The sequence below is a fragment of the Acanthopagrus latus genome, chromosome 4 (assembly GCF_904848185.1).
Source record: "Acanthopagrus latus isolate v.2019 chromosome 4, fAcaLat1.1, whole genome shotgun sequence".
In the NCBI taxonomy this organism is placed as follows: domain Eukaryota; kingdom Metazoa; phylum Chordata; class Actinopteri; order Spariformes; family Sparidae; genus Acanthopagrus; species Acanthopagrus latus.
In genome coordinates this window covers 4,931,871-4,944,909 of record NC_051042.1, presented here as the reverse complement: position 1 = coordinate 4,944,909, position 13,039 = coordinate 4,931,871, and the positions used below count along the sequence as shown (strand labels likewise).

The 13,039-nt window shown below is 43.2% G+C and overlaps 1 protein-coding gene across 5 annotated transcripts; it reads right to left on the bottom strand.

Moving 5' to 3' along the window:
- Positions 1-683: 683 nt before the first annotated feature.
- skor1a (SKI family transcriptional corepressor 1a) lies at positions 684-10,223 on the bottom strand. Of its 5 annotated transcripts, none has more exons than XM_037094219.1 (8): positions 8,466-10,223; positions 7,823-7,889; positions 7,660-7,731; positions 7,473-7,535; positions 4,618-4,692; positions 4,396-4,470; positions 3,722-3,787; positions 1,546-1,791 (listed from the first exon to the last, which is right to left on the bottom strand). In XM_037094219.1, the coding sequence occupies exons 1-8, from the start codon at positions 10,221-10,223 to the stop codon at positions 1,694-1,696; spliced, it is 2,274 nt and encodes a 757-aa protein (XP_036950114.1). In that variant the 3' UTR covers positions 1,546-1,693. The 5 variants fall into 5 exon arrangements, with proteins under 5 accessions (XP_036950113.1, XP_036950114.1, XP_036950115.1 ...); XM_037094220.1 differs by having other exon boundaries at positions 1,546-1,788; XM_037094218.1 differs by lacking the exon at positions 3,722-3,787 and having other exon boundaries at positions 684-1,788; positions 4,382-4,470.
- Between the last annotated feature and the right edge of the window lie 2,816 nt (positions 10,224-13,039).

The following is a 13,039-nucleotide window of genomic DNA, read 5'->3' as shown; positions in this document are numbered from 1 at the left end:
AAAGTGAACAAAGCAATGCAAAACATCTACAAACGGCTACAAAGGGACAGAAAAGAGACACAAAACTTCCCCTAAAGTTGTTACGTCTCTTTGGCTCTATGGATCTTCCTGTTATGTGTGAGGAGTGAGAGGTCTCTAACATATCTGTGCCCAGAGCCTCATTGTCACATAGTCCATCCATGATCGTCACTACATATCAGCTTTAATCAGGGTTTTCTTAGTGTTAAACAGCTCGATGAAGGTACAGTACATCAGCCGGTCATCCCATCAGTAGTTCAGCTCTTCTCAGCTTCACAGGCCTCGTTAGTATTCAAAGGGAACCGGCTTCACCGCGGAGGGCAATTACGTTCACAGAAAATTAACATTCATTGTGTGTCAGTGACATTATGTGAGTATCTGTCTCAGTATGAAGCATCCAGGGAGCAGGAGCCGCGTAATCAATATCTATTAGCCCTCCCATCAGAAGAATTAGATTTCACTATTAGATCAGCCCGCTCCCCCGACTCCACGTCAAACATTATAAGTCGACTGGACATGTCATGCTCCGATGTAGCCGGCTAATGAAAGAGATCATGTTGAACTCAAATACAATAAGAGGAAATATGATAGGACTCAGGAGGAGCTGTACTGCGTGGGGCCCAGTAGGTGGCAGGAGAGACACAAAAAGCTGAAGACGTGGAGCAGAGAGTGGCTTTCACATTTTATTAATATTGACATGGGTACATACATAAATGAGTAACTCATGAGTAGTGTCAGAAATCAGGATTTGTTTCTCTTAGAACGGCTCTTTGTGTTTTTTACAAACCAAATTCAACAAATGACAGAGGATGAAACGCAGATGGTGGATTGCATGTGTTTCAGTTCATACAGCGTCTTCTTATAAAATCAGATCATCAGATGATAGGAAAAAGTTTTGGTTTCGTCTCTTGTGACCCACAGATGTGTGTGATGATAGAAAAAACCCTGAAACGGAGAAGACTATGTCGCTGGATTTGTGTTAAAATAGTCTAAACTGTACATCTATAAATGGCTCAGGACTGTTTTTAAATCATCTTTGAGCTCGGTGAGAGAAAAATCATTCATTGAGCGGCTGTTGAAGTAAGTGCTCCTGATAATGCGCTCTGTTTTAAACATATTCTGGATAAAAGAATTTGGTATCAGACGGCATGGTCAAATGTTGCCCATTTAAAGTGCTTAACAACATGTACAGTGTTAAAACAAAACATCTAAACAATGAATATGTTAAAGCAATGACAGATCAATAACAAAGAGATGTAAAAACTCAAGATATTCAAACAAGCAACAAAAGCTAAATAATGAAGATTCATCTTGAACTTAATATCACAATTATACAAGCCATTGCACATCGTCACGTGATATATATATGTTTATGTGTATAGTGTTGTTTTTTTTCTTCTCGGAGAAGCTAAAAGAGCAGACGGCTTTGATGCGGAGAGACTCCTCTGCAGCTTCACATCCACAATCCTTCGATTCACAACATAAAATGAACTCAACTTCTGAGCGTCTTTCACTCAAGAGTTCGGTTTATTGAGAGGTGACTGTGTGACTGTACAGCGGGTGGGTAGTCCTCAGGTGACAGGTGAGAGCTGTGGAGGCGGACCTGTGTGTGGGTGGTGTTTTATTTTTGGCTGTGCTGGGGTCGGGTGGTGGTGGGGGAGGTCGTGCCGGGGCACTACGGAGGCAGCAGCGGGGGCTTGAAGGTGCAGGCTCCGGTACACTGGCGAGGGGTGAGCATCTTGCAGGAGAAATGGTGAAGGGCGTCATGAGCTTCTGGGGAGGAACGAGTCCATCAGTGAGAACATGAAGAACAAACACTCGCTCACAGTGGTGCTCAGTGTGCAGGTGTGAGTTTGGTTGCTGGCCTAATGCTGCTCTTAAAGGACTGGTTCACATTTTTCAAGTCAGTCTTGGAACAATTCTCACACGTCCATATTTACATTTAGACAGGTTTTGGTTGTTGCTCCTATTGTCCATAAAGAAATCTGTGCTCAACATGGTTTCAATGTGAGTGATGGAGGACAACATCCACAGTCCTCATCTGTGTAAACACGAGTAAAATGTTGTCATTGTACGCTTCTGCAGCCCACGGACAGGATAAATCAAGTGTTTATACGTGTTAAAAATCAAGATTTATACCAAACATCTCATATCGTGCTCATAACACGTGTGTATGAGCTGTCTTCAGCAGTGGATGGTGGCCATGTGACTGCTAGGTAAGACGGCTGAAGAGTTTAGGACCACTGTTTGAGGCCCCTGTCTCACGACTTGTAATCAGGAAACAACTGGATATTTTGACAAGATATCAGGATGTTTTCCAGCCATCTTTAAGTCAACCAAAGCGTGTTTTTGTCAAGCCAAAACATGATCTTTTTGTTTTTTGTGCCTCAAACTAACCAGAACAAAATCACAGTGCTGTCACAACGTAAAATTGTTTAGGTGAAGCAATGCAAAGTTTCAACAGAACCGTATGACAGTGTTAGAAGAGATTTATTTTATTACGTACTACAGATTGCGTTATTTTATTGTGTCGTTTATTTTGACATTTGGCCGGGTTTCATTAATGGTGACGTAGTAAATTAGCTTCTCAAGTTAAGGCAAGAATAACCAGCCTTATAATAAGTATTGTTCACATGATACATATGAAAACTTTTAATGCATCTGTGGTTTGCGTAAATGTACAATGCCAACATTTTATTGTGTTGCAGCTTCAGTTGTCCGAGTTACACATGTCTTTATACTAAACGTCCTTTGTGTTCTCTTGCATCAGATTTCCATACAAGTGTAGTTTAATTTTCAGTTTTCGGAAATTTGGTGAAGGCAAATGAGAATGTGTATTCCATCTGGCACTGAATATTTTAACAAGGAGTCAAACAGCTGGTGGTGCTAATTCTCCAGTCACAATTCATTACACCAGTGCAGGGGAAGAGGGCGCGGCGACATGACGTCATCAAAAGAGCGCCGGTCGAACCTCAAACTGTGAATAACACGATGGAAATATGTCCTTTATGTTTGGTTTGTGTATTAAATGCACAGCGAGGAATTTCTTCCAATCTCTGAGTCAAAGAATTGAAAACATACAAACAAAATGACCATCAGGATATTGTCAGTACACAACTCTAAACTACTAAATATATTACAAAGGCTGAGTTTTTTAAAGTTAACGCGGAAATGTTACATAATATATATTAAATCAGATGAAGGTTCATCATCATCTCCTCACTGCAGAGCTGCTGATTTAGACTCTTTAGTAGACCTGTAGTCTGTTGCACTTTGTCACATTTTGCTTTTATACAGCACACTGACTTTAACACCTCAGCCTCAGACGAGCTGTCGTGGAGGGTTCGTAACTATATGATTGCCGAAGCCTCAAATGAGCTTTTGTGCAGCTGCAAGTGTGGATTTTCTCATCACTTATGTTGTAATTGCTTTAAGAAAATGATCTCTTTGCAGCCAGAATGGACAGAAAGAACAATTAAAGCGACTAATTAAGTACATCTGGGCATGTGAGTGTTGTTTTAAGTCAGATTTGAAAAAATATGAACTTATCCTTTACTGCTGTCCTACAGTAAATATCTACCACCATTGATCACAGGAGATGTAAATAAAAAAATAAAAAAAAGTAGCACTTGCATATTCATGTTTATGTAAAAAGCTGACATGTGTTCATGTTCATGTTCCTGTTCCGGACCAGATAATTTACCTTTTAGCTTCTGCTGTATTGCATAACGAGCCTTTCTCTCTTGGTCCAACTCGCTGCACAAAGTGTCTATCCAAAAATAAGATGAATACAAAAAAAAAAAAAAAAAAAAAAAAAGAATTGGTCAAAAAAAGATTGGAGATGTGAGTGTAGCATCTGTAGTAGAGGAGTGTAATGTATGCCGTCTGCCCCTATGGTATTTAGAGTGACCCCTCTGTGTACTTGAACCCTGTATTTAAACTACGGTAACCTTACACCAATCCTTTAACGGGCGGCATTAGTTGCTGTCTACTTCATGTAACTGATACAGCACTACATAATGGCCTGTCTATTCAATTTTCCAGAGCATGATTTAGGAGAAAATAACCTTTGCAAACAAAACAGTGTGGTTTCAGTTTCACCTTCATGATATTTAATAATTTACTCAACAGCAAGAGAAAAAAAAAGACGGAGTTTACAGGAAAAAGGCCGGACGAGAACTGACAAGGTTTCAATATGCAAGTGTCACTTTTCCTTTCTGTTTCAGTTTAAAGGCTACTTGCTTTCCGATTGATTGATACGGCTTGTGTTACTCTTTTGTGGCTCAATTTTGTCCCCCCATAAACTTAAAGAGCATTGATCTACATCCGCTTTACAGTCATAATCTACGGAGGCACGACGTACAGAGAGAGACCAACCTCGAACAATCTGCAGCTGCTGGACCATTTCCTCTCTGTAGGACAGCTCACGCTTCATTTGATCCTGAAAATTATCTGAAGAGTACCGAAGGCCACATCAGATGGAGACGCTCTGACTTTGAGCACATTTTAAGACACATTCCTGGATTCAAAAGGACAGCACAACGACTAACATCGTGGCTGCAAACAGGGAATCATCAACAGACTCACTTTGTGTCCTACCTTTCAAATGCTGAAACTCTCTCTCCAGCTTTTTCCTCAGCTCGACTTGTTCCACAAGCTGCTTCTGCAGCTCCTCTGTGAAGACAAAAGACAAAACGTGTTGGCGTCCACAATTTTGCGGTATACACTATCAAAAATGTTAGAACACAGCAAAAATGTTTGACATTGTGCATCTTTTTGTTTGTGGGTTCATCTCTTCCTACATTTATTTTCAGGTGATGGTCACTGACTCTTTCTCCAGCAACCTAAACTTGTATTTTCGGTGTATTTCCTTTGACTAAAAAAACAAAACAAAAATCCTAAAATATGTAAAAAAAAAAAAAAAAAAGTGTTAACATCATTGTTGTAAATTCATTTCAGAGTCTTCTTCATTTGTGTACTACACCTAAAATTGACTGCAGTTAGGAGTCAGGACAAATATAGAAATTAACAAATAAATAGATAAATAATGTAAAAAAAATTTAAAAAAAAAGATTAAAAAATACAAATGCATATATGCTTAAATTCACAATTACCACCATCAATAAATGGTAAATGTATAATGAATTAAACTTGAGCTAGCAGTTGTTCTTGTGCTTCATAAATCATTTATTAAGAAATTATTTATTGTGAAGTTGCAGCTCGTGTTGATAAGACTTTAAATGGTTCATAAATACACCGTTGCTCATCTTTATACACTGTCTGCATGGACATTATGAAGACGCTACTGATTTTCATGAACCCTTTACAGTCTCTTAGTTAACCGTGTGGGCGCTGTGTGTCCAGTATATTAAAAACAACATGGCGGACACATCCAAGCCTCCTCTTTCTGATACTTCATACTTCCACTTCACTCCATTTTAGAGACAAATATAACACTTTTCACTCCACTACATTTACTTGATAAATGAAGTTATTAGTTACTTGGCAGATTACTGCATTGGAGAAAAAGTAGCACATTTGTAAATCAATTAATTAACCAATTCATTTTGATTTGAGTGGGAAAATGCTGAGATCAGAGACAGATTTTGAACACAGAGCAGGATATATATTGACTGGCAGTACAGGATGATACACAGGGATGGAATGTAACTAAGTACATTTACTCAACTACTGTGTTAGTAGAATATTAAGGTACTTGAACTCTACTGAAGTATTTAGCCTACATTTTCTGCTACTTTACACTTAAACTCCAAACCATTTTAGAGACAGTTATTTAACTTTTTACTCCACTAAATGTATTATAAGTTACTAGTTACTTTGCATTTGATCACATGTTGTGTCGGAGCAGAAAAACTCATTTAAATTAATTCATTAAGTAATTGATGTAATTTTACACTGGTTCCCATAATGGATGCTGAGATGCTGAGAGTTTTGACCACTCAGGAAAACAGTTGACACACAGTATACCATGATGTTAACATATTCCCTTTTACTCAAACATGGCTAAAAACAAATGCACATTTTAAACTGTGACTTCACTGGAAGTAAGTGATGTAAACAAATACATTTGCTGAAGCGCAGAGCAGTTCCATTTTCTGCTACTTTATTCTTCCAGTGAAGTAGAAAATGTTGTACTTTTTACTCCACTACATTTATGTGATAACTTCAGTTACTAGTTACTTTTTCAAATTGCCGCATCAGAGCCAAAGTAGCAGAAATGAATTCATCGGTAATCAGATGAAAAATGCTGAGTATTGGACTAGTAACTTAATAGTTGGCCAGGCAGGCAATAAGTCAACATGAAATATAGGCCTACACAATATACGATTGCATGTCATATATATGATTATATCTATGATTTACTTGTACCTTTGGTATTTCAGTAGATTTAATATCAGATACTCAAAGACTTTTACTCAAATATTATTCATGAGTGACTTTCTTTTTTTCTTTTTTTTTTTTTGAGCATAATGTTTTTACTTTTACACTTTTATGTAATTCTTCCGGGGATTATTTACAGCTCTGATGATGCATGTGTGTTAAAAAACGGCAGATTTTAAATCGTATCATCAAATCGTTTTGGCACACTGAAACAAACCTCATCTGACAGCACCACATCAACACCGATCTCAACACAAATATCTTCAAACTATAAAGATTCTTCTTCTCCTTCCATCAGTCTGATCCCGCTTGACGTGATACATTTCGACGTTCTCCTCATGAAGGCTGATCTCAGCTCAGTAAACCGACTTCAGGTGCGTTTCCACCCTCGCTCAGATCCATGTGCGCGCTGCTGCCTGTCGCTGCTGCCTCGGTATAATTGCCAAGCATCGCCCGGAGCTGGAGACGATAATAATGGAGTCCCAGGGTTTTTCCAAGCGTTGTAAAATAATTAGCTGGCGTGCCTCGGGGTTATGGCTCTGTTCGTTAAAATATTAATAGCCTCTAAACGATTTCCTCTTACAATAATAAGTCAAAAACTCCCACATCTCGTGATTAAGTGGTTTAACAACTACGGGAACACTTTAGGCCCGAAAATGTAAATTCACATTTGGATTTTGGCACGTCATCTTTAGCAGGCCGGCGGCGCTGAGCCGCATTTAAATGAGGCGGAAATCAACGTTTAATATTCATACCACACACACCCTTTTTTTTTTGTTTAATGTTTGATAATTAAACAGTTAAATTTGGGGTTTAAATGTGCAATTTAATCAGCAAAATATTGGCTTCAATTTAATTTCTCGCATTTAAAAATAAATACCCGTCCTGATTAAACGTGGTGACCAGGTCCTATAAATATGTATCTGCTGGCTGGAGACACATGAACCCGAATTACAATCTAAACGGGCATAATTGCTGATGATAATTCAAATCACCTGCTGCACCGTTTCTCCCTCCTTTGTCTCCCTCCGATGCTGAAAGCAGCCTCTTACCTTTGGCCATGTTCTCCAGGTCTCTCTCGTGCACGCTGATGTCGATGCGTAAAGCTCCGTCGGCTGCACGGGAAACAATCAAACACGCAATTTAACGCACAGACGAATCATTGCAACATGCTTTTAAAACGCTGTCGGAAGAGACGCGGAGAGGGTGTGGATTTTGAATTGAACCTGAATTGACAACCTTGTCTGTCCTTCAGCTCCGGATGAGACGTCGCAGTGCGTTGACTCTGCAGTTCAGACACGTGATGGACGCCTGGAACAAACAGAAAGAAACACACACATTCTCAGCTGAAAACGACCCAGTTGGCACAAATGGCCACATGACAAATTGCTCAGGTAATTACCGTTGGATCGGCCCGATTGTTTGGGCTCGTGCAGGAGCGCGTGGCCGTCCTTCTCCTGAGCGTACACCTGTAAGAACGGAGCACACGCTCGTGTTGAACAACAGCGCGCCAATTACGCGTCATTTACTGCGATTCTTCTCGTAATTGAGGCCTCTTTTTTCTTTTCTTTTTTTCTTCAAAGCGCTGCAATTTGTTCGTGGAGACGTTGAGATAAATCCTGAGAGAAAACAGATTTAAAAACACCAATTTTTTTGGGTGGGGGGGTAAATGCGTCTCATAATTGGAGAAACATTTTAATATGAATAAGTGAAACACAGATGAGGATACTGGGGTACTTTAATAACCCCGTTTTAAATCAGCGATAGATGAATACAAATTAAAAGGGGCCTCGTCCTTTATTTAAGAATTGCTCAGAGGCACTTCAGCAGCACAATTCGGTGATATTTTCCCCCAAACACTTCGCCGAAATTTAAAAAAGAAAGGAAAATCAAATGTCTCCATCTGATCCTTTTTAAATTCCACACCAATTGATCCTGATTACATTTTTATGGGCCTAAACTCTGATCATACTCTCAGCTCACTACTGCGACAGTTCAGCGTCCCCCCACGGGGATCATTAAACTTTCATTTAATCTAATCTTACTTCATGAAGAGGGGAGCCATTACGCATCCGTCTGTCCTCATCTGATGACCCAGTGTGCGCGGAGTCCTCCGGTGATGCAGCTGCTGCCGGGCTGGAGACCTCGGGCTGCTCCTGACTCTCCTCAGCGCCAGAGGAGACCCGGTCCGGGACAGGGGAGTCGTGGTGGTCCCGTCCTGGTGAGATCTGGATCGGCTCGTTCTCGTCTTGCCCGCGGTTGGACTCCACGTCCACGTCCGGGTCGTCGTCGTCGTCGTCGTCCACCACGCTGTCCCTGTCCGGCGACACCGATCTGTAACTAGAACTCTCGCTGATAAAATCCGGGGACAGGTAGCCAGGGCGCACGCCGTAGCCGTCCCGGTTGCCGTAGAGTTTGGCGATGGTCTCCGCGTCTTTGACCACGGGTCTGAAGGCCGAGATGTAGCTGATTTTCCTCTGAGGGGTCTCGTCCCCTGACTTATCGTCGTCGTTCCTGGAGGAGGACTGGGAGCTGGAGCAGCGCTCTCCGGCGTCCTGCTGGTGGTTGGGGTGGTGGTTGGAGTCTTTGGGTGTGTTTGCGCCGCGGTCGCTTTGGTCCGATAAGTCCAGCTCGCCCTGCCGGATGCCTGGCAGCTCTGGAGGAGGTTTGGGTGGAGAGCCCGGGTAAGGGGGCATTGGTAGGCCGCCAGCTGTGGGCCAGAACATGGGGAAGGCGGGGTAGAGGGTGTCTTTTGCGCCGGGCCAAAACACGCCAGACACGTTGGTTTTGCTCGCGTCAGGAAGACCGTCGCTCTTCTTCTGACACAGGCCGTAGCTCGGGAAGCCATAGGGGTGGTGTGGGAACAGAGGTGGGGGGATTTTCTGAAGCATGCCAAAGCTCTTGCTGGGCACTGGGATGACTGGGTAGGTCCGAGCGCCGCCCGCCAAACTCAGGTTGTTACTCCCCTGGTCCTCGTCGCAGCGTAACGTTTTGTGGGGGATCTCCGGGGAGCTGGTTGGAGCCAGGCTGGACGAGGCCTGAGACTTCATGGACGAGGACATCCCCGACCCGTTCATGGGCAGAGTCCTCTTTCTGCTCCCGCCGTTGAACATGGCCTTTACATCCTCCCACGCGTGATTAATGTCCTCAGACTTTTTGTCCGTCAGTTTCAGGTGGCGCCTCCACGAGTTGAAGTTGGCCGCGTCCGGCTGCAGGTACTTTGACTCTGTGGTGCGGTGGGAGTGGAAAATGAATTTATTCGGGGAGAAGTACATGTTGCAGAAGCTGCACTTGATGCACTTCGCTCTGGAGCTGTTGTACCTGGCGGGGATGAAGCTGCCCCTGCTGCCCCACGCACACTCGTGAAACACGTCAAAAGCGAAATTCTCCGGCAGCTTCGGCGGGCTGTGCGCTCCCAGGAACGACTTGCAGAGCCGCTCGGCCTCCCGCTTGGTGATCATGCCGCAGCGCCTGGAGGAGATGGGCATGGCCCCGGCGCGCCGAAGGAGCTCCAGCTGGACGGGGGTGCACTGCACGCAGGTGATGCCCAGAGCCACCCGGCGGTTGTGGATCTCGTTGTAGCTGTAGTTCTTCAGGAGGGTGTTGGAGATCTGTGCCAGGCAGAGCCTCTCCTTCCCGTCTATGACCAGACACACGATGGGCACCCCGTACAGGGAGGTCTCGCTCACTTGGTTCGGTTTGAGGGAGCTCGGGCTGGAGAAGCTCGGTGCGTCCTGCTTTGAACTCGGGGAGGAGCTGGCGTCTCGTCCCGCGTCTCGAAGCTGTCCGGGCATCGACTCCATCCCTGGAAGCCTGTCAATCAAAGAGGAGACGGGAGTGACTCGGGGGGGATTGTGACAGCAAAGGGAAGCGTCAACATTTACAGAGCAGCGCGAGGAAACACGAGGAAACAGAATGGAAACAAAAAGCCCTCAAAGAAACACCCGAGAAAGATATTCTTATTATTATTATTATCAATATTTATTATTATCAATATTATGATTAATATTATGAGTAGTAGTATGAGAGGTATTAGTTTAATGATACATAGATGTAGAGGCCTGTTAATGTTGATCTCTATATTTATTTATCGGACATAATAACAACAACATTCATACGATATAATAATAATAATAATAATAATAATAATAATAATAATAATAATAATAATAATAATCAGTTATAATTGTAATTATTGTTACAGTTATAATAACAATAAATTCAGACTAACGTGATGATTTGCTGAGTTTATATCAAAAGTGAACTCGATCAGACGTCTCCTGGTTCATCCTGGCTCCTCCGCGGCTCGGCCTGCTCTCCCAGGTTGACCGGGTCGCTGGAGGTGGGTCTGCTGCTCGTCTTATCTTCAAATCGGCTCTACACTGATGCGCCAACTGCTTAAGAACCACATAAGATCCTTACGCGCGGATAAGGACAGAAGGTAAAACGCGCCAATGCGCTTAGCAGAGAGGAAAAGAACAACTGTAAGCTGCTTTCCTGGTAATTACACAGATCCAAGCGCGCGTCTTCGCATTGTTAATAAAAGACCAGCCCTATATATAATTAAAGCAGCTACGCGGATTAGCCTCAGCCAGTGGCTTGAAATTAGGTTGAAGCGGGCCTATCTCACGTTCACCTGCGTGTACTTACTTTTCGCATCACGTCATTGTCCTCTCAGAGGCCGCGGCGGCTCCAACGATTTTAATTAATAAAACTCTTTTAGAGCGACGGACTGACCGGCATTACACGAGCTATCAGCCAATAAATATAAGACAACTTCACGCCAAATAAAAGAGCATAAAATAAAAATAGGGGCCGCACAATTATCACCATTTTTCTCTGATGGAATGTTAATTTAAAAAAAAAAAAACATACCTTTCTCTCATAAAAAGACGACACACTCCAACAGGGTTCGGGACGGGGAAAAAAGGATGAGTAATTTGGGAAAAAAAAAAAATAGATGGAGATGCAGGTCAGGTGAGTCCAGTGAGAGAAGGAGCCACGGGCAGGACGGTGTGAGAGCACAAACTCTGAGCTGGAGTCTTTATTTCAGTTCGTTTGCGCGCAGGAAGCAGCAGCAGCAGCAGCAGACAGGACCTCCATTCCGCTGGATCCCGGGGAGGTGAATGGCGTGAGGACAGGAAGCACATGGCACCTCTCTCTCTCTCTCTCTCTCTCCCTCCGTCCCTCCCTCCCTCTGTCTCCCCTTCCCTCTTCCTCTCTCTCTGTCTCTCCCTCCCTCCCTCCCCCTCTTGAAGACTTGCACCAGTTTTAATAATTCACACTTTTGCAGCTCTGACGCACAAACACGATCAGAAACAGAAAAAATATCACGCGCAATTAGGCCCCTGCTGACCCCAAATGGAGACACATTTCAGCGCGTGTTTGTGAATACACTTATTACATGAAATGAAGGGGAAAAAAAACAAAAACACAAGACAACACAATCCTGGAAACATCCGCAAAACGATCATTAAAAGAGTGAAATTAAAACACTGGCGATTGCGGGACCGACAGAGCCCGTCAAGGACCCTCTAGGGGGCCCCCGGACCCCACATTGCACCCCGCCGCCGGCCTCACCGATCAGTGTTTTTAAGCATCGGCTCAGTTGTAATCATTCACATCCTGTATTATTTCCACCGCAGCGGGAGCGAGCTGCCAAAACAGAGGCGGCGGGCGAGTGGCACTATGGAGGGCAGCAAGAATGACAAAAGGCCCGGGCTCATTTATCAAGTTACACCGCCATCTGTTAGGCTTCCACACCGGCCACAAAATCAATGTGAGGCCCGAGCGACGAAAGAGAAGCAAGAGAGGAGGAATATGAAGGACAGAAATTAAAAAAAAAGAAGAGGAGGAAATAAGAAAAGATTGGAGGATTTCTGCTCGTGCGTAAAATGATTTGGAGGCGTTTTATGTTCAGATTTAAAGAGGAGAGAATCTGAGATGAGATGTGATGACGCCTCAGGCCTCTCTCTCTCTCTCTCTCTCTCTCTCTCTCTCTCTCTCTCTCTCTCTCTCTCTCACTCACACACACACACACACACACACACACACACACACACACACACACTCCACATTCTGGAGGTTGCATCAAAGTTCAAACTGATGAACTATTTTATCATTAAAGATTCTCGATGTGAGTTCGCTGCAGATTTATGGGATCAGCTGATCAGAAGTCAAGAAGGATTATTTTCCACTTGAACTCCAGCACTGTTTGATTTTCGCATCCTTATTTTTTGTCTCTCTCTTATTATCAATAAAATGTATGTCTGTCGTTTTTTATTGGTCGCGCCCTTAAACATCGTTCGACGCTGTCAGCGCAGAGTTTAAAGCCACTTTGTCTCTAACCTGCTGCTGACGGCGAGCTGGAGTTCACAGCCTTCTTCTGTGAGACCTCGTTCTCGGACACACCTGTGTTCAAGGTGTGCACAGATGGGAACATATTCACCCTGAGCTGCAGCATTGAAGAGAGGACGAGGCTGTTTTATATTTTTAAAAAATATATATATATATATACATATATATATATCATAACTTTCAATCCCATGAAAAACTCAAAAACCATCAAGTAAAGTGTGAAAATGTTTGTGTATCCAGAACCTGCTGCAGGCTTTTGAGG